The sequence below is a fragment of the Taeniopygia guttata genome, chromosome 2, assembly GCF_048771995.1.
Source record: "Taeniopygia guttata chromosome 2, bTaeGut7.mat, whole genome shotgun sequence".
Taxonomy (NCBI): Eukaryota; Metazoa; Chordata; class Aves; order Passeriformes; family Estrildidae; genus Taeniopygia; species Taeniopygia guttata.
Genome location: NC_133026.1, coordinates 72,541,250 through 72,557,926, shown reverse-complemented (window position 1 = coordinate 72,557,926; position 16,677 = coordinate 72,541,250). Strand labels below are relative to the sequence as shown.

General features: G+C 38.8%; 2 protein-coding genes across 3 annotated transcripts in view; one reads left to right on the top strand and one right to left on the bottom strand.

Moving 5' to 3' along the window:
• The window catches only part of RBFA (ribosome binding factor A), a 399,231-nt gene that overhangs the window by 126,446 nt on the left and 256,108 nt on the right, over positions 1 to 16,677 (bottom strand). The window lies entirely within an intron of this gene.
• Positions 1 to 16,677, top strand: part of COL15A1 (collagen type XV alpha 1 chain) — a 122,437-nt gene that overhangs the window by 29,355 nt on the left and 76,405 nt on the right. For both annotated transcript variants that reach the window (XM_030265622.4, XM_030265624.4), the window contains exons 3-6: positions 8,516 to 9,063; positions 12,634 to 12,708; positions 13,137 to 13,229; positions 15,549 to 15,675. In XM_030265622.4, the coding sequence (XP_030121482.2) occupies positions 8,516 to 9,063; positions 12,634 to 12,708; positions 13,137 to 13,229; positions 15,549 to 15,675 (843 nt within the window). The remainder of the gene's footprint in view (positions 1 to 8,515; positions 9,064 to 12,633; positions 12,709 to 13,136; positions 13,230 to 15,548; positions 15,676 to 16,677) is intronic.

Below are 16,677 nucleotides of genomic sequence, written 5' to 3'. Positions count from 1 at the left end.
AAAGCATTTAGCTGTTAGAAATATTAATGTTCAACACAAGACATACTTCTAGTATTTACTGTTCCCTTATCATCTACCTCACAGTCTTTTTAACTTCTCTGAATCTTGTTTTTTTATAAATCAAATCTATTCGTTACTAAATCAAATAGTGTAAAGAGTACATGAGAATATACTTAAAAAGATAGAAAGAAATTATAAATATCAGGTGCATAAATTTAAGAACATTTATGAAAGGGATGTTCCTGGAAGACAATAGAAGTCCTCCTAAGGACTTGAAAATGAAACATTAGTAACAAAATATCATCTTCTGTTGCTTAACATAAGAGGATGGATAGCTTAGTCATCTGAGAGAGAGACACACAATCCACCAAATCTCAAAGAGCTGTGGAAGTGTGAAGAATGCATAAAAATTCCTCTATTTTTTATTACCTTATTGGGTTTATAGCCCTTAATTTAGAAAAATAAAAAACAACAATAACAAAACCTCAAAACAACAAAGACAAAAGCAAGAAGCCCAAGACATAATCTCAATTATTGCAATATTTATATTTTTCTGTTCTCATCTAGTCTGAACTGGAATGAAGTTATTTTCTCAGCTTAGCTGTGTCAGCAAGGTCTTATAATGCTGTCCCTAAAGCTCTGATAATGTGTTATAAATGTATCAGCCTCCATCACACAGAGACCATGACAGACCGTAGAAGCTACAAAAATGTCTATCAGCACTTTGTTTCTTTCATGTTCCTCTCAAGAACTCCCTGCAGGCACCCTTTCCAACCCTACTGGAGATAATGCTTGTCCTTGGGTGTTCTTGGGTAGGGTCTGCTTGCAAGATCAATACAGCGTTGGCCTGAAGGCTCACTGAACATACAGACTTTTCCTGCTGTGATGAAATAAATGTCCTGACAGCGGCATGGACAGAGAGCATGGCATCTGTCTTCTTACACAGGCACTAGCTATGTACATGATTGTCAGGTGCAGGGTTTCCTGACAGGAGAGAGCTTTCTGGGTCATTCACAGTGTCAGAGGAAAAGCAGAAAGGCATGCTATTCATGGGAAACACAGGGAGAAAGTAGTGTTCAGGTCATTCAGGTGTGAGGAGCAAAGGAGCATTTCTGGCTGAAGGTTTCTAATTTTCATTGGGAAAACTGTAACTCACAAATCCCACCTGCCTGTATCCTTCTTATGCCCCTGATCTATGAACCTTGTAGTGGAGACAGGGTCTGGCAAAGACAGCAGGGGCAACTGCAGGAGCTGCTGATTAAGTGCTCCCTATCCTTGCTTCCCATTCAACCCCTTTATATGGGATGAGAATTTATATTCAGTTCAGTGTGCCAGACTACGCCTGTGTCTGTTTTTCCACATTTGGGCAGAGTCTCTGCTGGCATGTACAACTGCTAAATCTGAGAACATCAGCTGCCACTGCCAGAATTTTAAAAGTGAACAGTCTTCATCATCTTAGAAAGACTCTTTTTTTTTTTTTTTTTTTGCTATGAGGGTGTTGATAATTTTCTCCCTTAAAATTCAAGATAAAAAAAAGAGAGAGAGAAAGAGAAAACAAGAAGAGCAATATATCCCCCCGCCCCCCCACTCCCCCAAGAAAATATATAGAAGACAATGTACTTTGTCTGAATTTCAAGGTCATTGTGAAAGAAGGGTAGTGTGATAACTCACATCTGCTTAGACACGTAATGGAAATTAAAACATCCTAGCTTAGATGTTGTAAAACAGCTTGCACAGCAGACACTGGCATTGGTGATTTATAAGCAATGTTCTCCCCAGCCAAAGCTCCCATCTGATTTATGAAGTGCTGTGTTGCTTCCTAGTGGTGAAATGCAAAAGCTCCTGCTCTGCTGCAGTCATTAAGGGCTACTTGTCTCTCTAGCTGGCAATTAGACTGCCCACATCACAGTTAAACAAATGCATCACACACAGACTTTATTTCATAAAGTCAGTGTCCAACCTGGTCACAGGTGCCTGCTGCAATATTCGATGCCGACTCTGTAATTCTTACACAGAGTTATCTTTAGGAGGCTGGATGTCCTAGCAAGTCTGGAAATCTTTTCCTATGAAGGGCTTCTGTGCCATTTGCCTTTGCTTTCTCTGCTAATGCATATGGAATATATGCAGCTCTAAAGAAAAATGTCTTGAAATTGATGGTTCTGGTACATCCCCAAAGGACTAGCATGAGAAAAAGGATCCCTTTCACAGGTAATTAAATGGCTTCAAAAGATTCGTAAGTAGAGTGTGAACATGACATGGTAAGAGTACAGCAAGTCCAGAGATGTGTCAGGGGCTGCAAACTCAGAAAAAGGACTCTGAATTTCCAGATAGTGGTTTCACTCTCTTGACATGGTTAACAGCTCAGTTTGCTTTGCCTCACATTCTGGAGTTGAATGGCTAAATATTTCCCACTTTTTCCTCTCATCTGTTTGTGAAGAAAGAAGGACAATGACTATTTGGTGTATATGCTGTATTTTTTATTATCTACTGCTGTGGATCAAGGAAACCAGCGTGTTTAAAACATAGATTTTTGTCATTACAGGAGAACAGTTCATTGAGTACACATTAAAAAGCTTTGAGTTTATGTACAAAAAAAAAAAAAAAAAAAAAAAAAAAAAAAAAAAGGTGCCCAAAAATATATGGAAGGTCTTCTAGTAGAACAACTGACAAAAAGAGAAAAACAGAAAAACTGATTGTACAGAAGACAGCATAGTGGTGTTGTTGGCAGTTAGTTTGAAAGCACTTAAATGAAATATAGTTTCTCAAACGAGATTAAACGGGGCTGGGAGGAGCCCCCGCACAGTATTTTGTGCAAAATAGATGTCTATTTAGTTAACTCTATTTAAGCTCTTTCGCCCAGTAGAGGGCAGAATGACAATGACGTACAAGCAGGAGCCGGCGGGAAGAGCTGGAAAGCGGCTTTGTGAAAGGAATGCTCGGCGTGTACCTCAGCTCCTGCTGGCTGCAGCCTGACTTCCAGGTGTGCAACACCGCCAGAAAGTGCTTCTGAGCTTTCCTGGGGCATCTGGAAGGAAATGCTGTAGCCTTTAATATCAATATATTCTATCCATGTTTTCCAACAGTGTATTAATGGCAGCTAAAAATGTGTTTGAGCAGAGCCAATGTTGTTTTTCCTGGTAGCAGCAATAATGCTGGCCTCTTCCATGCAGCACATTTGGGACTGTGTTACAATATTCCCCTTCTTTTTCTCTCTGCAGTACTTGGTTAAATTTTATTTGGTAGATGTGGAAATCCTTCTTTGCTTAATGGTATAGCTATAAATATTTCTTGTTAATTCAAAATAAAAGAACTGGCAGCAGGGAAGAAGCAATTCTCTTACTGCACGTCTTAACTGCACTCTGTATAAAATAATGTTTGTTACAGTTACAGCATCTCTTTGAGTACAGAGTAGAGACAGCAGAGGCACTGCACCTCTGAGTGCAGTGAGAAAGAGACAGGTGATTTATGCTGCTGGAATGGGAGCTTACAACCTGGGCTTATGATTATTTGGACTGGAAGAGGACAGGGAAGCAAGGTCAGCTTGGCTCAAGTTTGTAGACAGAGAAGTGCATGATCTTGGCTGCTCTGAGACTGGATTGGTTATGAAAGCCTTTGTAGAATACTGCTTTTATCTAATTTCCTTAAAAGAACATGGAAAGGAGCTGCCTGCAAGGCTCATGCAGCAGTGGAGAGCAGTGAAAAGAGGTGTTCTTGCACAGGATGAGAGTCAACGACCATGGAGTGAATGGACTTTCACAGGCATGGGCCAGGAGCAGCTCCAATAAAAGTGTCTCAAGAGGAACAGGGGAAACACTAGGTGAAGTTAAGATAGAAACAAAGGGAAAAGAATAATTTCATTCAAAAGCCAGCCCCTATCCCACTCCCATCGGTGTGGAGCCACCCAAGCCCTCTCTTGAGTGACCTAAAGCCAGCTGTCACAGCAACAGGATGGTTGACTTCTTATAATTAGCAAATAGCAACCACTTGAGCATGTTATTCTGACCCTTATGTACCCATCATGGTTCATTAACCTGAAGCAGAATTGGGCAAAATGTGGCAGCTTATTTGCCTGAATAATTGTTAGCAGGCATTTCTAGCTAAAGACATAATAGAAAACATAAATGGGACAATAATTAACATATCAGTTGAATGAATATTACTGCTAAAGTGTACGTGGTTGGGGCCAAATATGACAAACATCTGTAACTTCATGTAACTTCATCTTTGCATTCATGTAGTTGAGATAGTCCAGCTCACTCATCTTCTCACAGCAAGGAAGACAACAGCAGTGTGTTTGAAGTAGTGCAACTTGGGTTGGTCTGACCATACCACTGCCAATCACGTTCTTTTGCTCAAAGGACTTGTCAATATTTCTCTTCTTTTTTTTCAGACTTGGAACATTGGAACTGAATATTTTAAAATTAGGCTGAGATGGGTAACTCTGTCTTATGTCAGAAGTGAGGGCCTTGCCTTTGAACTCTGCTTCTATTTTTTAGTGGTGAAACCATGGATAAAAGTAGACTGACACTGTCCTTATCTGTAACACTGTAGCCTTTGACTCTGTTGTAGTGGTTTCCCAAAGTCTGTGTGACAGTATGCTTTATAACACCTTTGAAACTAGGTTGTGTTGAAGTGTGGTGTACCAGCTAGAAACGGGGACTGTGGGTATTCCAAGTTGTATATGAGCTCTTGTAGACAACAGGAAACACAAATACCCTATTCCCAGTGACTAATCTCATGTTTTAAATTACTATTCGTAAGAAAATTCTGGATTCTAGTCATATTCCTAAAGTAGCTTTTAAAATAGCATCCTGATAACATCTTCTCTGAAGAAGAGAAAGGTTGCAGGAGACTTTATTGCAAGTTCCAGTACCTAAAGGGGCCTACAAGAGAGCTGGAGAGGGACTTTTCCCAAGGGCATGTAGTGGCCAGACACATAAACTGAAGGGTAGGTTTAGATTAGATGTTAGGAAGACATTCCTTACTTACAAGTGTGGTGAGGCACTGGAAAGGTTGCCCAGAGTAGCTGTGGATGCCCCATTCTTGAAGTGTTTAAGGCCAGGTTGGATGGGGCTCTGAGCAACCTAGTCCCTGCCCATGGCAGAGGGGCTGGAAATACTTGACTTTGAAGGTCCCTTCCAACCCAAAGAATTGTATGAATCTATTATGCAGCTTGATCATCCAAGGGTTTTGCATCAGGCCTGGCACTGGGGCTACCCTGCTCCATGAGGGAAAACATGAGGAGACAACCAGGATGATGTAACACCTGTGCACAGACCAGAGGCGGTGCTGTGGGTGCCAGAAATTGCATCTGAAAGGAGGCTCCAAACAAACGTCACAGTGTAATAAGTTAAATTATATGAATGTGGAGTTTCCTCTGCTTCCATTCCCTTTTATAACATATAAATATTGTAATATATATTAAAATATTAATATATTATAAACATATAAATATTGGCTTTGTGCCTCAACACCTAAACAAATGTAATAGGCCTCCAAGCAGGTGGGTTTTTTTCTTTCCTCTGCTTAATCCCTTAAGCAGTGAAAAAAGCATTTTGGATCCCACAGATCTGAAATTCCACCATGCCTAAGTAATTACATCAAAAATTGGAAATAAAAGGAAAAAACCCCACAACCTAACCCCTACTATTGTAGTCTGCAGTCTTGAAACACTCTATATACTGACTTACTGGATTATTTTTACAGCACATTGGTGCTTTGCAAACGGTCTCTGAAGCTACTTAGTGGGAATTGCCAGCTATCAGCAAATGCTATAACAAACCATATTCAAACTATAAAATACACTAACAAATAGTAACAAATGTGAAGTACAGCACAGCTCGTAGCTCTAAATTATAAAAGTACCATCCCAATTTATGGGATTATGCTGGTTGAGATAAAATATAGCTAATATTAAAGTTGCTTCTGTACTACAACTTCCAGTGTCCCAGGTCTAGGAAGCATGGCTATAAATGGGATGAATTCTGGATGCTCCCCAATATCCAGTGCCTTAGTAGTGTTTGAAACAAAATTATTCTGATGCGACATAGTTCTCTGCTGGCTTACAGGTACTTAAAATAGCATAGCATTTACCTATTTATGTAAGGGAATAAGAAAGTATCTTTATTCTAAAATTAATAAATGGAGCATTAGGGGGACATTAATTTTGTCAGACATAATTGAAAACCTGTGGCTGTAGGTCTGAATTCTACTTTTAACTGTGTCTCTAGGTCCTCATAAATCCATTAAGAGCTGGATATGAGCTGTAAGTACAGAATATGACTGGACACTTCTTGTTTCATTTTGAATTTCTGCAGTGGGTACATGCAAGTTTCTATCCCAACCTCACTGAAGTTCAGACTCTCCTGGGCCTCATGACACAAAAACACTACTGAAACAAAAATCCTGACTCTTCGCTGTCTTTTGCTGCCACCTTTTGCAAACATGTTTTGTTTCTCTCAGAGGCTAAAAGAGCTCATGTTTGGTTCTCTGTTACTGTTGGGTAAGTGACTGGGAAACTGCAACTAGACTGCAGCTCCACACATTGTGTGGGGAGAATGAATGGGCTCCTTTGCAATCACCAAATCTTCCTTGAGAATGTGAAATGTGAAACTACTCCTAGGATGTATCCTGCTGTCTAAGCCTGATTCTTGAATATCTTAGGTATTGTCCATCTCCTTTCTTGGTCACTTTACCATGACTCTTTGCATGTAGCTTTGGTATCAGTGTACAGTTCATATATTATCCTTCAAGATCATTCTTTTCCTTACCTTCTTACCCTTTTGTAATAGCTTATGTATTTTGCTTGTAGTGCAGGTTCCTTTATGTGTGTGTATGTGCGAATAGAAAACATGACCCAATATTAGACTGACAATTAAAATATTGTTAGCTGTGTTTGGCCAGAAAATAAGTGTATCCACTTTTTAAGCTATTGGGGAGGGGGGAAAAATCTATCTGGCAAAGCATTTAAAAGTGGCAAAGGGGTTTGGTTTCTGGATGAGGTGCTAGTTTTTCTAAACAAAACATCTCTACTTTCAAAAATATTTCAGGGCAATTGTTTCTGTATGAAGCACATCAGCCTTTTTTCAGTTAATGAGTTCCCCCTGGAGGTGTTCAAAAGATGTGTGGATGTGGCAGTTGTGGTCATTGTTAAGTAGGGAATATGATGAGGCTGGGTTAACATTTGGGCTCAATGGTCTTGGAGGTCTTTTCCAACTTTTATGATTCAATGATTATAAAGTACAGAGAATAAGATAGATTAGTATTTATTTCAAGTAATGTGCTATAACATCTCTGGCACAGAAAAAACACATTACAATTTCTTTACAAACCCACTAGTACAATGGAAGACACTTTGCCATGCATATTACAGGCTGATACTGCATATGAGCAATGAATAACAGAAGTACATTGCAGCTGAATAAACTCTATAGCTCTTCATTAGAACCAGCTTGCCAGTTTACAAAGCAAAGAGTAAGATTCATTTATTTTGTCTGATTTTAATCAGGTACTTTAAGCAAAGTTTTTTTCAGTTCATTTTGCTTGTGCTATTCAGATGGACTGTCGTACCTTTTCCATTACTGTTCCATTTGGATTTATTCAGCCTATCTAGCTGTTACAGTCATAGGTAACTGAATAGGTTCAAAAATCAAAAGAGGATTCTGAATTGGTCATTATGATTAAAAATGTTACCTTTTCTTGCTTGCTTTTGCTTCTTAGAAGAAGAAAATTGGAAGTTGTGTTTCTGTTGTGCTGCTAGAGTGTGCCTCCCCAAGGTTCTAGTTAAAATTGGGTGCAGATATTTAGCTGTTGTCATTGCTCCTTCATTACCTGGTAGAAGTTGTGTCTCTGGGTGTCTCTGGCAGAGATACATAATTCTGCCTCTTGGCCAAGCGTAAACACTCTCCTTTCAACACTGAGTTTTGATTGTTGAACAGTATTTATTATGTACACAGTGCAATTTAGGAGATAAAAATGGGCATAAATATGGGTGAAAATAGGGCATAAATAAAATCTAACCTCTGTTGTAGACATAGGTAACTGCAAGGACTAAAGCAACTGTACATTTTATCCAGTTTTGTGAAACTGTGCCATGCTGTTTGTAGAGAAATATTGTCGTCTTTGTGAGAAAAAAAGGATCTCAATATATTTAAGAAATCAAATGTTGCACATTTTCCACTGAATCCACTATGCAAGCACATTCAGCATTTTTTGCAGTTTATGGACAGCTGGAGAAAATATATGTTGCAGGAAATATTATTTACCATTCAATTTTACCAAATGTTTACATGTGCCTTCCTTTAGCATACAAGTAATCTCTCTTAGTCAAAAGACAAATAATGATGTTTACATAGCTAGATGTGTTTAGCACAACCTGGACTCTGGCTTGAAGTATCAGAAGTATGTTTCTGGTATTATAACACTGCATTTCAGTTTTTCAGGCCTTTCTTAAATCATGTAAATCCAATGGGCTGTGTATTTCAAGGACAAATAACACATTTTCTCTCATGCACAGAACGAGGCTCGAAAAGACACCTTGACCTCACGGAGTTAATAGGAGTCCCTCTTCCTCCTTCTGTCTACTTTGTCACGGGCTATGGAGGGTTCCCAGCTTATAGCTTTGGTCCAGACTCCAACATCGGCCGGCTGACCAGTGCTATCATACCATCACCTTTCTACAGAGATTTTGCTATTGTGGTCACCGTGAAACCAAACAGTGATCATGGAGGAGTGCTCTTTGCAATAACAGATGCCTTCCAGAAAACAATCTACCTAGGACTGAGGATTTCACCCGTTGATGACAGCACCCAGAGAATAATCATGTACTACACAGAGCCTGGATCCCGTATCTCCCGAGAAGCTGCTTCCTTTAAAGTGCCAGTGATGACTAACAGGTGGAATAAATTTACAGTGACTGTTGAGGGGAATGATATTGCTTTGTTCATGGACTGTGAAGAGTATCAGAGGCTTCAGTTTCAAAGGCCTGCTCGAACCTTGGTATTTGAATCTGGCTCTGGCATATTTGTTGGTAATGCAGGAGCCACAGGCCTGGAAAAGTTCACAGTAAGTGCTGTCTGATAAATTCACATGCCTCAGTGTTTCATGCATGTACTCCCTACCCAAGAAGTCCTGCTTAATGTTGTTATATCCCAAGTGAGAGTCAAATCATATAGCCTGTATTTTTCATACCTAGCTAGGGTTTGGACAGTGAAGTTATGTAACCTCTAGTTTAATATACAAATGTTCTGAGAGCCTCAGAATTTTATTAATAGTCTAGGTATTAATCCAAATCTTCAGTTTGAATACTAGAAATTTCAAAGTCACATAATGTCACATAATGTCACATAATTTTTATGGCCTTTCTAAGAAGGGCAGATTTCAGAGAATTCATTTTCCTAATTTCTGAGAATACCTTACTATTAAGCCAACACTTTAAATTCTAATTAGGAATTCATATTCAACATCAGAAGGAGAATGATGTCATCAAAGGTAAAGATAGTTGGAAGATAAGGGTGTATTTTTACAATTTATTTGTTATTTAAAGCTTATCAGGTGCTTAAGGAAATAGAATGCACCAAAACCACTACTACAGAGCTCTCAAGCCTTCTTAGCTTGAGTGCAAGCATCTTTCCTGCTGCATCTTGACTGAAATTTTTAGCCACCGAGAGCAGACATTATGTGTGAGGTCAACTCTGTCAAATGGAAAGGAATATGTCACACTTTATCTGTCCTATTTTTGTATTTCCTGTACTTCAGAACTTGTACTGTGTTTTGAGAAATTAATGTCTCTTCTAAATTAGTCAAGCAGCAGCACAAAACAGAGAGGATCCTTTTCTTTAGGGAATAAATATGTTCTTTCCAAAATGCAGGCATACTGGCAGGTTGTGAGCTGCACCTGGTAGGCAGCAAGTTTAATGTACTTTTATAATTTGTCTGGCTAGTCCAAGCACTTAGAATCACAGGATTAGCAGGGAATAAAAGGTGGAAAGTGATATGTAGGAAAACTGCAGGTTGATACTACCTTTCTTGGGCAAATAGGAGGACTGGAGTATTGTGAATGCCAGATCACTAAGTAGGATTGAGAAACATTCAAGAAAAGGAAACCACTTTGGTATCTGTCTTGGTTTGAAAAAGACAGGTGTCTGCTAAGGAAGGCAGGAGCCTCCCCTGAAATTAAAAATGTAAACTCTCTCCTTCCAAATTGTTACAATTTTGAAATTAAGGGGCTCTCAGGCAAAGATGTGGGAGCATGAATAACAGTTCTTTATTAGGGAAGAAAATAAAAATAAAATTAAAAATGTAGCTATACAAAACAACACTGACAGACTACAACCTGACACCCTGTTGGTCAGGGTGTTGGGGTGTTGGTAGCAGTCCAATTGAAACGGTGGCTGCAGTCCTCCTGGAGCGGCAGACGTGGTTCTGTTGAAACAGTGATCCTGTAGAAGGGTGTAGTTTTCCTCTGAAGATCCAGTGGTGGTGTAGATGATCCCGGTCTTCCTGTAGGAATCCAGTGGAGAAGACAGCTGCTCCTCTGGGAATCCAGTGGAAAAGGCTGACTGGTGTTTCGAATCTCAGATTATATCCAGGTAGGAATGCTTGGCTCCTCCCCCTGGGTGCAGCATCTCCCAATGGATGATGTAATTTTATCAGTCATGCAGTGACACTCAATGGCCCATTAACAGCAGATATTTCCCGGAGGGAGGATTGATTTGTAGAAGAGATAGGGAAAACTGGCCAATTAACAGAAGGTAACTGCCCCACCTCTAACAGATGGCAATAGAATACACACCCCCCGCCACATGTTGCAACCCAGGACATTATCCCACCTGGAAAACATATGTGATGATCATTTGCTGAGATGATCACCAATAAATCTAGAAATATGATGACAGAAATGCATGGTGGATGATACTGTAATGCATTTCCATGGAAAGAGGCTCTTCTGTGTGCTATATTAAATACATAAATTTCAGCCAATACTCTGAGTGCTTCATTAGCACTAATTGTGACTTGTAGTCTAGGTTCCCATGCCTTTATTTCTTCTTGCATCATATGTCACAATTGCTTTTGAGTAGAAAAACTAAATGCTTGAACCTCACTCAAACTCTGTTTCTATGCCAAGAACTGTTTACACTAATTGCCCAAAACAGAAACAAATAATAGCAGATTGTGCAAATGAATAGATGTCAGATGTTGGTTTGCTCTGGCTAATGGGAATTCATGTGTCTAAGGCTGTGGTTATCAGACACAAAAGAACATAACTATAATCAGCTTTATTGAAACCAAAGGAAAATCTAGCCCTGATGCTTGTAAAGAGAAATAGAAACCAGACAACAAACAAGTATAGCTGAATCAGTGATGAAGCCAGATGCTGCAAACTAGTTTTTACAGGGAAGGCAGCAGCAGCTATAAGACCCAGAGAAGGAGTAAATATCATGTATCTACCACCTCTATCATGAAGACTGGTCCATGACTTTCCTAGTTGGATGAATCAGCTAGCTAACACTTCAGAAACATTAGAGCTCTCCATTTTGCTTTCTTTATCATCCAGGGCCACAGATTAGAGCAAGAGGAGGAAAATGTGTTCTCCAAATGTTATTCACTTGTACTGTGAAAAAAAAGATCACTTCCAGGAGACTACTTAATTGGTTGTGCCTCCTTTTATGTATGATTTTTCAGTGAATTGTTCAGTCAGTCTGACATCATTCAATATTTGAGTTGCCCATTAAGTTTTGAGAGAAATAGGATGCTGGGATTACTGAGCTATTGCCTCAGAAGTCCAGCAAACTCAGGAGGCACCAAGTGCATGAGTTTCCTAGTCTTCAAAGGCAGACAAACTAGAGGATTTTAAAAGACAGAATCAAAAATTTTATTCTTTTCTAAAATATTCTAGGTTGTGTGTTATATGTAAACAGGTTCTTGACTTGAATATCTATCTTTGTGCCTTATTGAGCATTATGTCTCACTCTGTGAGAACTTGTAATAAGGAAACACCCCCCATATTTCTTAAAGCACTTTGAGTCTTTGCAGAAACAATAGTTAAATATTTTAAATTAAATTGTTACTGCTCTTTCAGCATGTCAGACTGAGAAGTACACTTTGTGACTGAAAAAAGAAACATTTATTATCAGAAAATCCATCTCCTTTACTTTCTCTCTGGAAAGTTTTAAACTGGTTTCTTTTTGCCTCACTTCATAACTTATTCCCTTCCCATCCTTTGTCTCCATTTCTAGGGTTTTCACATGCCACTTCTGGAGCTGCAATGCACTTCTTACTTTAAAAATCCAGAGTTTTTTACAGCATGTGTGACACAATACAAGACTAGATTCTTCAACTGGGGCACTAACAATGCAGTGTGGTGATCACAGTGTCATTGGGACATGAGAGTCATTATATTCTGGCAGCTTCCATTTGCTCCACATTTTGCAAAAGAAAAATTTGTGAACATATTTATATCTTAAATTTGGATTACTATTATGGAATTTTATACTTTAGACAATTTTCCAAGTAAATCAGAACACAGTTTGGGGTATTTTGTGTTTTGTTTAACTCCCCTCACCCTCCACCCTCATTCTCCTTCACACATGCTACTTAATACTTCCTTGAAATGTTTTTTGATATTCCATGTAGGGCTCAATTCAACATCTGACAATCAAATCTGACCCAAGGGCTACTGAGGATCATTGTGAAGATGATGACCCTTATGTAAGTATTCTTATAAACACTACCTCAAATGCCTCAGAGATTTCAAGTTAAATTTCTGTTTGACGTCTTTCATAACACTAAATGTAGGATTTTTTTTCATGGAAACATTGCATCATATTTAAAACAATCTGTGGGGCAGATTTTTTTCCCGTACAACCCCCAAAACCTTTATTTTCAAAAGATATCATTTTGGTTTTTTCTAAAAAAAGCTTTCAGGAAAAGAACTATGGCTTTTATTTTTCTGAAGGGTCATTTTTATGGAATGCTGTAAGTACTGAAATAAGTTAACATCATAATGACATTGAGGCTTCACCAGCCAAAAAAAAAAGGGGGGGCATTTTTCTGCATTTAAATAGCCAATTCCTTGGAGATCATGTTTTTTTCCCTGACTTTTATGGACTTCCTCACAATAATTGGGTTTTGCACAGGCTTCAGGGGACAGCAGTGGCAATGGCCGCATTCAAGAACATGACAGTTCTGAGGCACAAGAAGCCCTTGCACCTTCTCATCTTCCCATAAGGGTAAATTTATTTGCTTTATTTACTTTAAAAATCTGGTTTAATATTGCTATTTTAAAGGATGGGGTTTGAATTTGATGAATAACTTTCATATTTGGCAATTTTCAAAGGCTCCCATGAGAACAGTGTTCACCCACCCATGAGAATGATGGCACAGTGCCAGATAAAACATCTGATATATTTGATAGCAATCAGCAAACAGATCTTGGGAAGAGTATAATACAAGATTGGGAAAATATAGATGAAACTTCCTGGGAACACTCTTAATCTGAACAAATTTTTATCTCAGGAAATGCTTGGACCAAGATTATGTGTGGTTAGTAGAACTCAGCTGAGTTATTGATCCTTGAATTTCTTGCTTTGTTATTTGGGATTTTTTTAACACATGAGAATTTCATCACCCTCTGATTCCTGCTGCAGAATTCCTTAGCTAATTCCATGTTTTGTGAAGGACATGAACCTTTTTCTTGCCCTCTGAACATGCTGACTGAGGCTCTCATTTGACGGTTAATTGGCTGGATAACAGAGTAAACAGCTGTTTCTTACCATTTTTGGAGATTTCTAACACATTGTGTCCTCCTCACTTTTTGTACCAAGCTTAAATATTCCAGTCCATTCCTCACAATGAGGCTTTCCGTGCTGCTTGTGTCAAACATTCATTTTTTAAATACAAGTTCACATTGGTTCCTTTAGAGAAAATCAGTTGTTTTCTGAGAAATGACTTCACAGAAGCCATGCTCACATTTGTCTGATATTGTACATACTTCAGCTATTTCACTGTTGGATCTTACAGAACCTGTGGGCAAATACTACTTGGTTGTGATGTTCTGTCATTCACTAACTGTGTTTCCTATCCTTTTCATACAAAGACTTCTGTTTTAGTCATATCCACTGCTGACTGTCCCAAAAATACTTTTCTGCAGGAATTTTAACTCTTCCAGGGTCAACATGAATGGAAGAAAATATTTTTTTTTTCTATCATAGACTTCAAATTCACTGATCACTCTTTTTATAACTTTATTAACTATTGTCCCAACCTCCTGCTCCTGACGTGTTTGAATAAATTTTTATTCAAATTTTGCCTTTTCCATGTAGCTCACTAAACTCATTTTTGCCTGCCTTGTGCTTTGTGCAGAATCACAGACTGAGTTTGAAAGGGGGCTTTGAAAATTGCCCTGTCCAATTCCCTTTTCAAAGCAGAGCCAAATACAGAAAGTTGCTCAGTAAGCAGGTTGTTCAGTGCCATTTGGTTTTGGATTTCCTCAAGAACGGAGACTCCACAGCCTCTCTGTTTCAATGCAGGTGTTTTTCTGACATAGAGCCTGAATTTCTTGTATTTCAATGTGTTTCCATTGTCTCTTTTCCCTTCACTGGCTACAGAGAAGGATCTCGTTCTGTCTTCTTTACTCCCTCTTAAGGTCTTCTACACATTGATAAGATAGTTCTGACCCTTCTTGAGGCAGTCCTTGCTCTCTCATCTTTCGCAAAGTGATCAAAAGACAGGCAGCTGGCCCCAGCTGGTACTGCTGCATGGGTAATGCCTCATTGGATGCAGGATTTGCACTTTACTGTTCCTGAATTTTTACAGCCAGGTAGGGTTTTTCCAAATGGCAGCAAAATCACCCTAGTGCTTGATGATTCCTCTGCATTTTACATCACACCACAAAATTTAATCTAGGAAATCTTACTGTGCCTTGACTTTTTCTCATTTGGATAAAACTAGCTAATTCAGGAAATATGTCTAGCTTCTCTATCCAGAAAAATATAAATTCTTTTAGCTATTCTTTTTAGCTTCTGTTTAATAATCTTCATAATTACTGCACTATTCAAAATTACGCACAGCAATAGTAGAATTTTTGGCTTTTATTCCTCCTTATGAAAGATATTATTTAATCCCAGCTGGCCACTAAGCACCACACAGCCATTCCCTCATTTCCCCACCAGTGGGATGGGCATAGAATTGGAAGAGAAGTCAGAAAACTCATGGGTTGAAATAAAGACATTTTAGTAGGTGGATCAATGCTGAGCTGGAACGAACCAATCTGGAATGAACCAAGCCAAAGATCCTACCTGAAAATACAGTCTCTGACAAGTGTATGTTGCTTGTGGTTTCCTCCCTCTCTGTGGGTTTCTCAAGTGTACATCCCTTGCTTAGGAGGAATTCCAAAGGTACTATACTATTTTTTCTCAGAATTCTAGTTTGCTTCATGGATATGGTAGTTCTAATTACTGTGCTTTGAGGAAGGTAATCTAGTGACTCTTCCTTTAAAACATGTGATAAGTCTTTACTCTAAACTGTTCTTTGGGATTATTTTTTTTTAGCCTGAAGATACGTTGGCTGAGCCAGTGGAAGCGCCCCCAACCATATTGGCTTATTTGGAAGAGAATGATTTCTCTGGAAATCACAGATCAGAAGAAACCTCAGAAGCAGATAAATTTAAAGAACAAGGCATTGCCTCAAGTTTTGGGGCTTTTTTTAGGGGGGGTGGTGGGGTCATTTACGTTCTCTGGTTTTGAGTCTGTAATTTCCCTGTGTATGGAAAGCCACTGTCATATTTTGAGTGCTGCCAGGAAAGAAAATCCTATGGTTTTGGACATCCTGTGTGCTAGAAAAGAATTGGCACATCAAACATTTGGTCTTTGAAAGTGCAGTCTGTTAAATTGCAATTTATTAATAGCAGCAAAGGTAAGTGGTAGCAACTACTGCCACTGTTCAAAAGATCTCTGACTTCTTTGTTAAACATGCAGAGAATGGATTTACCCTTCTATAGTGTGGAAGTTTCAGTTACAGAATTGTAGTTTGTATTTTAAAATCTTTAAAAAAATATACTTGGATAAAAATAAGAAACTGACCTGAGGAGCTGCTGCTGTAACAATCTACCAAAAAAAAGAAAAAAAAGAAAAAAAAGGCACAAGTGTTAGTGTTAGGCAGAAGGGAATGAAAGAAGGAGAAAAATCTGCTCAGATTGGTGAAAAGCATGGCACCCCTTGAGTCATACCTCTGCAAACAGTCCTGCTGGGTCTGAAACAACTTAGCACCTTTAAAAGGGATTTAAGATAGATATTTATTTGATGACTTGGTACAGTTAAACACAACCTTTCAGAAAACCTCAATCCTGAAAAGGAATAAACAGCTATTTACTACTTCTATTGCCTCCAAAGGAGGTGAAAGTGCCTAATGCACCAGGGGGGTGTTTTGGGTGCAAGTGTAGTCAGCAAAGCAATGACAGCAAGGCATAATGCAGTGAGGAATCCTGTTCTCCACTGCTAGGACATCTTCACGGCACTCCTGGAAAACAAGAACAAAAGCTAAATGTATTAATAAGGCCAAAGACAATGCTGCTATTTTAACTCCACACATTCTTCAGATAGTACCTGTTGTAATTAACTCTCATTTTTTGTGTTACATGGATGACAAATAGGCAACCATGAGATTAGGGCTTGAGGAAAA